Source organism: Trachypithecus francoisi, unplaced genomic scaffold, assembly GCF_009764315.1.
Source record: "Trachypithecus francoisi isolate TF-2019V2 unplaced genomic scaffold, Tfra_2.0 Lachesis_group6, whole genome shotgun sequence".
In the NCBI taxonomy this organism is placed as follows: domain Eukaryota; kingdom Metazoa; phylum Chordata; class Mammalia; order Primates; family Cercopithecidae; genus Trachypithecus; species Trachypithecus francoisi.
Genome location: NW_022681471.1, coordinates 11938722 through 11950488, shown reverse-complemented (window position 1 = coordinate 11950488; position 11767 = coordinate 11938722). Strand labels below are relative to the sequence as shown.

Here is an 11767-nt window from a genome sequence, read left to right as displayed (position 1 = left end):
GTCAGCAGGTCCTGGAAATCGATAGTTCAGCTTGGCCCCTGATGCCAATTAAGGGCTTTATCTTAGCATAAAAATAAAGAGAAGTTAAAAATGCATTCTTTTCCAGCTTTCTTTTCCTTCATTTTTTATTGCCACTTGCAGTTTCTTTTTAAAAAGATCTGGGACTCTGAAGAGAGGGTGGGGATTTATGTAAAGAAAGTGTCATTTACCAGGAAAAAAGGCGAATAATGGTGAGTTTCAAGGACATGTTGCAATGAGAAACACTTTGTGCTCCACTAGGGAGAGACAGGGGCACCAAATTCAGCGTCTTGGAATAATTCCCTTCCTGGATTCAAAGATTCATTTATTGAAATAAATCAGGAAGCCTTGGCAGAACGGAAATCCGCTTGCTGGGTTTAAAGGGTCTTTAAAATGTTGCGAGTGTAGATTGCAAGTCTTTTCTAAATACAAAACAGAAGAAAAGACCGCAGGGTTTCCCTTGGACTTAAGGAAATTACTAGTCACCGAATCAGGATAATTTCATGTCCACCACATAAAATGTGTTTAGAAAGAAATGCTTCATGATAAAACAATGTGTGTATATGTTCTGTTTTTTCGGAGGCTCGACGGAAGAGAAAAGTGCTGTGGAGCTGGGCTCTGGGTTGTACGAAGAACCCGGTACTACCCTACTGCCCCTCAGGACGTTCTGTTTCCCTACTGCTTCTTCAAGATGGATCCTAAAAATCGAGCTCAAAAGCTTTGCTGGTTTAGAAGTGATCAGTTTCTCTGATTTTATTTCCTACTTTAGATTTGGGCATAAAAATGAATCTTTTTCCTATTACCGTTTGAACGCAGTGTGAGGGAAAGGATCCCATTATATTTCCTATCCATGCAAACATGTGAATATTTAGACCGGACCACATACAACTGGGGGACACATAAAAGAGATTTATTGGTTAATTTACATTGCCTACTACACATGTAAACCCTAGTAAGCCAAAGCTGCTGAGGGAGCCTCAGTTATAGAACCACGACGCCTGAGTTAGAGTTGTCCTCCCTGACTAGAGCTGTGACTCCTGTCTCCACCTGAAAAACGAGAACACGAGAGTTGTCTCCATCTCCTCACCTCTGCCTGTGTGTTAGGAAAAACTTTCCTCCTCTTAGCTTTCCCTCTTCAGCCACCACTCTGTTCTCAGACTCAGCTCCCCAAAGCGCCCTGTTCCCCGAAGTTGTTCCCAGAGTCTCCTCTTGAAAATCAAGTTTGGGGAGGAGAGAAGCTCTAAGTTATAAGAAAAACTTCGCGCTCCCCCCTTGCCCCCAACAGCAGTGATTTGCTTTGTTGGGGGTGGGGGCTTCGTTTTCATGTGCAGTAACTAGCTTTATCTGGAGGGATTTTGCTTTCTACTCTCTTTAAGGGTCAGGGGTCCTCCTCCCCAAATAAGGAAACTCCCACTCAAACCAACTGAAACGAATTAGAAATGGCCTACCTCTGCCCTGCTGTTCACAAAGCCCCCAGCCTCGTCCTTCTGCGCGCATCTGGGACTCCTGCGTCCACACAGCCCGACACCCCCTCAGAACCGCATTCTCGGGATGGGCCCCGGCTGTCCCGGAAGGGCTCCATTGCCGGGATTTTGGCTGGCTGAATCGCCTCAGGTCTGCCCCTTAACAAGCATCCAACCCCCCGCCCCTACCTCCCCACTTCTCGGTTGATGATCTAATTGAATTATGCCTTTTGTTCCAGAGACTACAGAGCACGTGCTGGAGGCAATTAATTCGGAATGTGGCCGTATCAAAACGGACACTGGGCACCGGGTAGGTCAGCGGCAGCAACTTCCCCCTGCCCTGAGCTCGAGACCCCTTCCCAAATAGGGGCATGATGAGCTCCCTCGTCTGCCCACCTTCTGAGCCTTTCACCCAGTTGCAATCGCGCAAGGCCCTCGATTCTCGGGGTACCTGGCCGCACTCCCCGGAAACTCTCGCATCAGCGCTGGCTCGGCCAGAGCTCGACAGCCGCCCCTTCCCGGTCCCCCAGTCTCGAGAACCGCTGTCCGCGGGACTAGCTCAGTGAGGAAATCCAAACTTTTCCAAACCAACTACTTGGCCAAGGGCTGTTGGGGTTAGTGGGAGGTGGAGAGAGGTAGAGGGAAGAGAGGAAATAAAGGAGAAAGTGAAAAGAAAGGGAGGGGGGAAGAAAGGCAATCCTCCTTTTTTTGTAAACCTGACTCCAGGGGATTCATTTGCATGATTTCAGCATATTTGTTCTCTGAACACACCAGCGCCCCCCTACCCCCCAAAGAAACCCTCTGCTGAGAGGCACTGAAACCATTCTTGGAGAGCCTATGTTAGGCAGACGCAATAATTTAAGTCAGCAGTGAACTCACCTTCCAACCTGGGGAGAGAGCTCTGGATGTGGAGAGAGAATTGGGGCGAGTTTGATGGGAGGGGGTGAATACGGTAAGATGTGCTACCGGTAGGGTTTTCTCCCAGCAAACTGGCTAAGAAAGAAGGTGAAGTGTTGGCTGGGCCAGGCAGATTGGGGAGAAGGTAGTGAAAGGCTGCAGTTATAAAGCGCTGCTTGAGGCGGTCTCTCCTGGCGCCTCTGAACTTGATCAGATGTTCTGTTTCCTACAGAGAGATGGCGGCCAGGCTGTGAGACTGCCTCTAGGCGCAGACTTTGGGGCTTGGCCCGGCTAGGGATGTGACAATCACAGCCATCTTTCTCTCTGCCTTTTATTTCCACTCTCACTCTCCTGCATTCTTTGCAAATGCCTTGCAGGAAAAATGAGTGAATTTATAGCCTTGCCTGAACCTGGTCATTATGTCTAGAAAGACCTCGCACCAGACAGAAGGCGGGAGGACTTTCACACACACCCCTGGAAGTAAATCCTTAAGGGGTAAGCAGTCCCTGAGGTCACTACATGCTTTACCTTCTCCGGGTAGGAGTAGAAGAGAGTAAAGCCTTGGCTGTTCAGAGGAAAGAGAATTCCATGTCACAGTCCCCATTCAGCATCAGCACCCCCCAACACGACTTTTGCATTTGAAAATGTTGAGAATTCAAAGCTGATTAGCCTAGCGATTTGGAAACCACCCTGATACTGTGTGTCTAGTGTATTACGTGTTTAGTGCGTTGTGTGCATGCTTTGTGTACACAGGCTAAAAGTGCTCTTGGCATGTTTTGTATTTGTGGGTATGCTTGCTGTTATGTGTATTTGCTCTATTGTGTTTAGTTGTGTGCCTGTGTTTACTGTGTCGTGCGTAGTTTGTTACTGTGTTGTATGTGTTTACTTTCTTGTGTTGTGTGAGTATTTCATGTGTTGTGTTTGTTTCCTGTGGTGCGCTTGTGTTTACGGTGTTGTGTGCTTGTTTCTTGCTGTGTGCTTGTGTTTACTGCGTTGTATATGTTTGCTGTGTCGTGCCCGCTGTGTAATTCGGGAAGTGGGCAGCGGAAAGTACAGCCGCTGCTCACAAACTAAAGGGTCAACGTTTGGCGCAGACGGAAGTACGGGAGATCAGCTCTAATTGTAATTTCTTCTCCTTTGGGTCTCGGACAGTTGTCCACAGGTTGGGGGCACAAACGGCGAACTATCTGGGCCTGGGTCCGGGGTCTCGAGGCCATTAGAACTCGCAGTGATTGGGGGTGGACGCAGCGGCTGGGCGGGGAGAGCGAAAATGCTGGGTTCTCCCCAGGATCTGCGCCCTGAAGCTACAGAGGGGACATGTTCTCAAGGTGGTGAGGCAGCGGGGACCCAAGCGGGACTGGACGTTGGGCACCGCGTCTCCTCCGACGGCGCAACAGTGGGACCGATCCTGGCGGGGCAAAGAGTTTCTTTGGCCAAAGCGGGTAACGAGCGCGAGAGGTGGGGGGAGGCCCGCGAGAGGCCCGGCGGCGTCCCGCCGTTTGCCGGCTGGAGCCGGCCCCAGTTCCCCGCAGCCGCTCAAGCCCGGTGGAGCCCACTTGCGGCGGCCCGTCAGCCGCCGCCTCACCTGCCAGGCACCCGGCGGCTGCCCAATCAGCGGGGGTCGCTCGGCCACGGCTGCCATGTTCTCCGCTCCGCGCTGCCAATCAGCCTCGCGGCGGCCAATGGGCGGTCCGGCCGGGGGTCAGGTGACCGCGGGCCAGCTGGCTCCCCATTGGCGCGCGCCGCGCGGCCTCCCGCTCGGTTTATGTGCGAGGAGTGAGTGATTGACTTTATCAGTCCAAGGACATTACTCTGGAGGCGAAGAGGTTGGGACTTGCGCGGCGAGCGGCAAGCGGCGAGTACCGAGCCTGCCTACTGCCCGCTGCCCGCCAGCCGGCCGCTAGCCGGTTCCGCCACTAGGCGCAGCCCAGCCCAGAGGCCGGTACCCAGGGAGCCTCCTGGCCCTGCGGTTCTGTGCACTCGGGGAGAGGAGGGGTGCCCGGGACAGGATTGGCAAACTCCGCCCTCCACTTACTATTTTGCTTATTTTTCTTTGTGCGCGCCTGTTAGTTTGTTAAACCAGATCTAGTCCCAGAGTCTTTTCTCCTCCCTTCTCCTCCCTCCTCCCCCCCAACACCCCCTCCCTGCTCTTTCTTCCCCTCCTCCCTCCTACCCCTCTGCAGGAGACTCTCGCAGTGACGGAAAGTTGCAGCCCCTGGTAGCGCCTTGGGGGTCTCCCGGCAGTGTCCAACCGCCGCCACCCCTTTCCGACTACGGCACTTCGGAGATCTCCTCCTTCGTCGATACCCTCTCTCACTTCGGCCGGATCGCCTGTGCGCAGAACGTCCCACCCATGACGATGCTCCTGGACGGAGGCCCGCAGTTCCCTGGGCTGGGAGTGGGCAGCTTCGGCGCGCCGCGCCACCACGAGATGCCCAACCGTGAGCCGGCAGGCATGGGGCTGAATCCCTTCGGGGACACAACCCACGCCGCCGCCGCAGCCGCCGCCGCTGCCTTCAAGCTGAGCCCTGCCGCGGCGCACGATCTATCTTCAGGCCAGAGCTCGGCTTTCACGCCGCAGGGTTCGGGCTACGCCAACGCCCTGGGCCACCATCACCACCACCACCACCATCATCACCACGCCAGCCAGGTGCCCAGCTACGGCGGCGCTGCCTCTGCCGCCTTCAACTCAACGCGCGACTTTCTGTTCCGCCAGCGCAGCTCCGGGCTCAGTGAGGCGGCCTCGGGTGGCGGGCAGCACGGGCTCTTCGCCGGCTCGGCTAGCAGCCTGCATGCTCCACCTGGCATCCCCGAGCCCCCTGGTTACTTGCTTTTTCCCGGGCTGCATGAGCAGGGCGCTGGGCACCCGTCGCCCACAGGGCACGTGGACAACAACCAGGTCCACCTGGGGCTGCGTGGGGAGCTGTTCGGCCGTTGCTGACCCATACCGCCCAGTGGCCAGCCCGCGCACGGACCCCTACACGGCCGGAGCGCAGTTTCCTAACTACAGCCCCATGAACATGAACATGGGCGTGAACGTGGCGGCCCACCACGGGCCCGGCGCCTTCTTCCGTTATATGCGGCAGCCCATCAAGCAGGAGCTGTCGTGCAAGTGGATCGACGAGGCTCAGCTGAGCCGGCCCAAGAAAAGCTGCGACCGGACCTTCAGCACCATGCATGAGCTGGTGACACATGTCACCATGGAGCATGTGGGGGGCCCGGAGCAGAACAACCACGTCTGCTACTGGGAAGAGTGCCCCCGGGAGGGCAAGTCTTTCAAGGCGAAGTACAAACTGGTCAACCACATCCGAGTGCACACGGGCGAGAAGCCCTTCCCATGCCCCTTCCCGGGCTGCGGGAAGATCTTTGCCCGTTCTGAAAACCTCAAGATCCACAAGAGAACCCACACAGGTAAGGGAAAAAGCAGGCGGGCGTGGGTTCCACTGGCGATACCCCGTCACGCAGCGGACTTAACAGCGCGAGGGAGAGAGGTAGCGGCCAGGGAAAGGGGCGACGCCCCGCAACGGCCGCTCGAAAAAGAAGCGCTGTCAGTGACCCTCCACCCCTAGCCCTCCCTATCCCGTGGCGCCTTTGCCGAGTTCTAACTTCCCGGGCAGACTGCTCTGCGGTCTCAGGAACTAATTGGGACCTTCTCGCGCCCAGGAACAAACTGGCGCCGCCTCTTTTTGTCTCCCTTTCTGGGTTACGGTGAAGGGACTCCGAATGTGTTGAGAGCATATTGCTTACAAGCGACTTAGCTCTCGGCACACATTCGTGGAAGGCAACCATAGAAATGCTAATGAAAACTAACTTTCGGTTACTTCCGCTCCTTTTTACACTTGATTGGCACATCTCCTAATTAAATGACTGATACTTTTGTCAAACTATTTTTATTTGGAGTTCCAGGTTCAATTCAGTCCTCCGGGAGGAAAGCTAAAGCAGTTCCGTGGGTTGTTCATAACATCTTGTAAAACTGTCTGGAGCCCCCTGGATTTATATATATATATTTATATATATATATATTCCCCCCCCAAACATTAAGTACGACTACCCAGGCTTTTTAATACCGGGCTTAGCCAAACCGCTGCATTTGAAAGAGGCAAATTAAAAGGTACAAAGAGGCTGAACGGGATTGTCCTGTCCGGGGCCCATTGTCCCGCCGGGCTCGGTTACATCGCCGAGGTGGTGGCGGAACGTGGCCGCGCATTGGGAGCCCTGGGTCGGGTGGGGTGGAAACACAACTTAGGGGAAACTTCGGAGGAGCCAGGGGCTTTCCCTCCTTGCAAGAACAAAGACGTGGTGAGGTTCTGGGCCGGCCCTGCCCCACCCCCGCCCCGACCACCACTCCCAAACCTAGCGGGCTCAACCTACGCTCTTCGTTTCTCTCCAGGGAAAATAGATTCTCAACAGCAGCCCCCAGTCGGCGCTCCCTCTCCGGGAAGACCGCCGGGAGCTCAGTCTCCTGCTGCTTGCCTCTGGGAAACTCCGGCGCTGACCGTATTTTACCCTCTTTGGGTTTTTGCCTTTTGCAGGTGAGAAACCTTTCAAATGTGAATTTGAAGGCTGTGACAGACGCTTTGCCAACAGCAGCGACCGTAAGAAGCACATGCATGTGCATACCTCGGACAAGCCCTATATCTGCAAAGTGTGCGACAAGTCCTACACGCACCCGAGCTCCCTGCGCAAACACATGAAGGTAATTACCTCTTTATTAGCGGTCGGCGGTTTGTAAACACTCGGCCCGACGCCGGGCCGCGGAACGGAAGCGCCCGCGCTGCCCACCCTCTGTCCTCCACGTTAAATCCGATTTGCTCCAGCAGTGACACCTTGAACCCATTTTGGGGACCGGGCGGGGTGGGGGCGGGAGTGAACAAAGTTGGGAGGGGGAGGAAGCGGAGGGAACAATCGGTTGTTTACTGGGAAGCTCTAGCCGAGCTCGCCTAGGCTTGCGGGACTGCCGTGGCCGCCTCTTCCCGACTCTGCCCGCGGTGGGAACCGAGAGTAGCCGCGCCGAACCCGGGGGTGGGTGGTTCATTCGCTCTTTGGCTTCGGATAAAACAATAGGGCCGAGGAGCGCGATCTGATTCCCACACATTTGTCTGCGACTTCGCAGCGCTCAGGGCCCCTGTGCCACCTTCTCTGTACCTGCTTTCCCAAGCCGAAACGGGCTTGATGAAACCTGGGCCCGGATTTAGTATTTTATAGGACCTCACAGTGTAACTGCTTACCCCACTCCATCCGTGGAGAAAGCATTTTTGAAGTGGCATGACCAAAACGGAGTGCTTTATTCCTTTTCCATAATACCAGTCTTCGGAGCAAAACTGGTTTTTAGCGAACATCTCCGGGTTTTCTAGACATCGGTAATATGGATTTTTTGTTTTTTAAGCAGCATTTTTCTTTTAAGTGGGTCACTGGGCGGTCTTGTTGTTACAGTGCTCGAATTCTGCTCTTGTTTTTGCTTGCACATTGCCAGTTGGAATTATATTCATTATAATATATACATGTTAATTTTAGGTTCATGAATCTCAAGGGTCAGATTCCTCCCCTGCTGCCAGTTCAGGCTATGAATCTTCCACTCCACCCGCTATAGCTTCTGCAAACAGTAAAGATACCACTAAAACCCCTTCTGCAGTTCAAACTAGCACCAGCCACAACCCTGGACTTCCTCCTAATTTTAACGAATGGTACGTCTGAGGACAAACACAAACCCTGTTAACTATAGAATGGACCAAATGCATTTTTAAAAGAAAACTGAGACCAATCAGATGGAAATGGAGTTTTAAGGCAAGAGGCCATATATAGGGCTACATCTTGTTAATTGCAATTGTCCAGGAAGGTTTTGGGCAAGATCCAAAAGTAGCCATGCCCTTTTCTCAGGATTAGAAAATATGTTTTGGCATTTGAAGCATTTTTTACAAAATCTTTACACTGCTTTTTCTTCCCCTTCCTCTTGCTGTCTGCACACCCCATTCTTAAACTCCTGCAATTCATTTTAACACTTGTCCTGTTTCTCGAGAGGAAGTTATAGAAGGCTTGTTGGTGGTGGTGATGTTAAACTGATGGAAATTCTTTTTCGCCTTAGTGGTGATTGTTTAAACTCTCACAGTCTTAAACCATGCCAAAGTCCTGTTATGTCTTGAACTTTTCCTCAAAGCATTACACTTGTGAATGTATTTTTGTCTAATAGGGTCGAAACTGTTGTTCAGTATTTTTTTCAGGCTGAGGATGTGATGTTACTCTACACAGATTGTGACGTTTAGTATACAGTTGCCTTTTGTAATAACTTTTTTTTTGTAAATACATATCCATTGATGCCATATTTATCGTTTGTAATTTAATTATTGCTACAAGTGCCGGGAACTGAACAATATTTATGGATAAATGTTTTCTAACAAGTTCTGTACAGGTTTTGATTATAACTGCTTTAGCATTAAAATTTTATTGTTTTGAAAGAAGAACACAATTTACAATTTTGGAACCACTGACTCCTTTCTCTTGTTTTGTAACAGCCTTCTTCTACAAAGAGAAGATGTGAGCAAATTAAATCTTGTTTGTTGGTATTTATAACTCACTCAGATCCCTTTTTTAATTGTTAAATTATTTTTCTATTACAGTATAAATTCCTTACAGTGTCAGTTTCCATCTGGGAAGACTCTCCTTTCTTTATCTCTATCTCAGATGGTTGTTTAACTGCGAGTTTAAATGTGTTTGTCCTGGATTTTCGGCATGCAAATCAAATATTACTGATCAATTCAGTTAGTGGCCATGACATCTCAATCTTGTACTTCAAAGACTGAGAAGCTGGATTTAATCATCCCTGCCCTACATATATAAACATAAGGTAACCTAATGAATTTTATGTCCCTTAGTTCTTTATTACCTTACATAAAAATGAAAATTGTGGCAGGATGCATGTCTGTGTTTTCTATCTAGAGATCACCCATATACCTATATATGTTTGTATCTATGACTTATCTAATCTGCCTATCAACCTATCTAGTAGCTATCTATATATTTTCAAAAGATAGCTTATGTCTGAAACAGTGGTGATGAGTAAGGCCAGTTGAGCATTGCTTACTTATGGTTAAAGTGCTTCTTAAAAGAACCATAGTCCATCTACAATTTTGGAAGGCAAAGGCTGATTTGTTTGCTGTATATAGTTCATAATTATCACAATTATCCATAACATTTATATAGCGGTGTAATAACTGCAGCAGTTCTGAAATGATGCTATGGAAAAAAATTGCAAAATATGTATTTTTAAAGTTCATGATTTGTAGGCAAAGATGTTAAGAGCATTGTTTCCATTAAAATCAATAACAATGAAAAACGGTTGTTTGCTTTGTGATGAAATGTTAACAATCCATTTAATCTTCAGTGAAGCAACTCCTTTGGACAAACGGTTCTTTTACAATGGTTATATGGAAAAGAAATTGATTGCTATTTTGGGGGGCTGGAGTGGGTAGAGTATTAAGACCTTTTTTATTAGGGTGCTGTTTGTTATTGAGCCCAATCTCTGCATGAATAACAGAAAGGTGGAGATAAGGAATTGTAAAGTATTTAGAAATGTATTGAATAGCTTAAGTACCTCCTTTAAGGGGCAATGCTCTAGGTTTTTGGTGGCAGTCAATTTGGTATTATATATGATCATTTTCAATTCTAGAATTTTGTTTATTGTTCTTTTTGAAGAAATAAAGTCTTGGCACATCTTATTTATGTTATAACATTTTTGTATTTGGTGCCTGATTTTTTTTCATGTTCAAATAAATCAATCTGAAATTGAAATGTTTATAGAACTTCTGATGATTAAAAGAAACTTTGATTCTGTGAATTCACGCAGTTGAAGCAATCTATTTTAAGTTATCTACTGATCTTTGTCAACAGACAATTATTGACAGTTTCTAATTGCAATTGCTTTGGAGGCTATTTTTTGTTAGTGGAGAATAATGGGGTCTTTTGCATTTTCTTCCACCAATATCCAAGCCTGAATGCCATGAACGGAGATTGGGATGACTCCACATGTGACGAGCAGGTAACCTGGTCAGTCTATCACTCCCAACCCAGACATTCCGATCTTGACCTTGACATTGAGGGTGCTGGACCAGATTCCTATTTCAGGTTTTTTCCTTCACTTCAAACCAGAGACCATTTTAAATGCTCAGCAAGTTCTCAGAAAGTATATATTCATAAGACTGGCTCTAAGTGTGTTCCATTGTGAAGTCTAAATAGTATATTTTTCTTCTGAACTGTACAATGAACTTCCATAATTTACCACTTTCTCCATGAGTTCCCTCCCCCACCCTCAATCTAACCTAACTTTAAATGGAAGTAGAGCCCTGTGTTGGGTACAAGATTCCACCAAAAACTTGCCTCCCTTTCAATTAAATGTATTAAATATCTCCTTAAGCGAGAAAGAGCAGTTTGATCTTTTCTTAGTTACTTGAAATTATTCCACCATAAAATTTTACAGGAAAGTACTCTGAGTGTCCTAAAAGGGGACAATATCAATTAAATGAAAAACAATTATGATAACCAATATTAGGAGAATATAAAGTTTTGCCTGTGTAGATCATTACATCTAATTTGGGTGTAGCATCATATTTCTCAAAATCATGTCCTCCACCCTTGTCATTTGCGGTAAAGAAAACTCCTTATTTTGATAGAAAACTTTTCACAGATTTCCCCTCTATAATCTGGCTCTGGGAGTGCACATTTACATTCTTGAATATTTAATAAACAACCTTAGACAGTAAGTACCCCCCCCAAAAAAAAACTCATAAATGCTCAAGCCCGAGGCATGGGCCAGACTCTTAGTATAAATCAACTTGTTACTTTCCCTCTTGCACCTTGTAAGATCTTTGTTGAAAGTCCCTTTTTCAAAATGAGTGATTTTGCATAAGAAGATTCCCACTGTTAGGCAAAAGGGAGGTGGCTATTTCCATGCAAGACAGAAGTTTGGCCTTCATCCAGCTTCGGAAGGTTACAGATCAGGACAGGGTCCACACTAAGCAGGCCGGTCGATCTAAATTACTAAAGTTGGACATGAGTGAGCAGAGACCTCCGCTCACAAAGCCTCCCAGGAAAAGCTGGAGTGTTCAGGACTTCCTCGCTCCTCCCCCTTCTCCCTTCTCCCAGCCTGATGTCTCTGCCTCTTCGCCCTGGCTCTCTCTCCCCCTTCAAAAAAGCTCCCTAAAACAGAGGAGCAAAGTCGAAGGGCCTCTTAACATGTAAGTTTGTGGAAGAATCGCCAGCAGCGTGCCCATCGCCTGAAGAGATTTTCCTGGCACCTAGACTGGTTTCCTCTCACAGGTTTCTGTCCCTCGAGTCCCAAGCCTCCAGTGGATCCTTGGCCCGGGCCGGGGCAGAGGCGGCGAGGCCAGGCGTTTCGG

The 11767-nt window shown here is 48.9% G+C and overlaps 1 protein-coding gene across 1 annotated transcript; it reads left to right on the top strand.

The window, feature by feature from the left end:
- Positions 1–4176: 4176 nt before the first annotated feature.
- ZIC3 (Zic family member 3) lies at positions 4177–10102 on the top strand. The gene is given in 4 exon segments (XM_033201614.1): positions 4177–5313; positions 5315–5789; positions 6911–7074; positions 7893–10102. Coding segments are annotated over 4 exon segments (1401 nt in total). The 5' UTR covers positions 4177–4731; the 3' UTR covers positions 8073–10102.
- The last annotated feature ends 1665 nt before the right edge of the window (positions 10103–11767 follow it).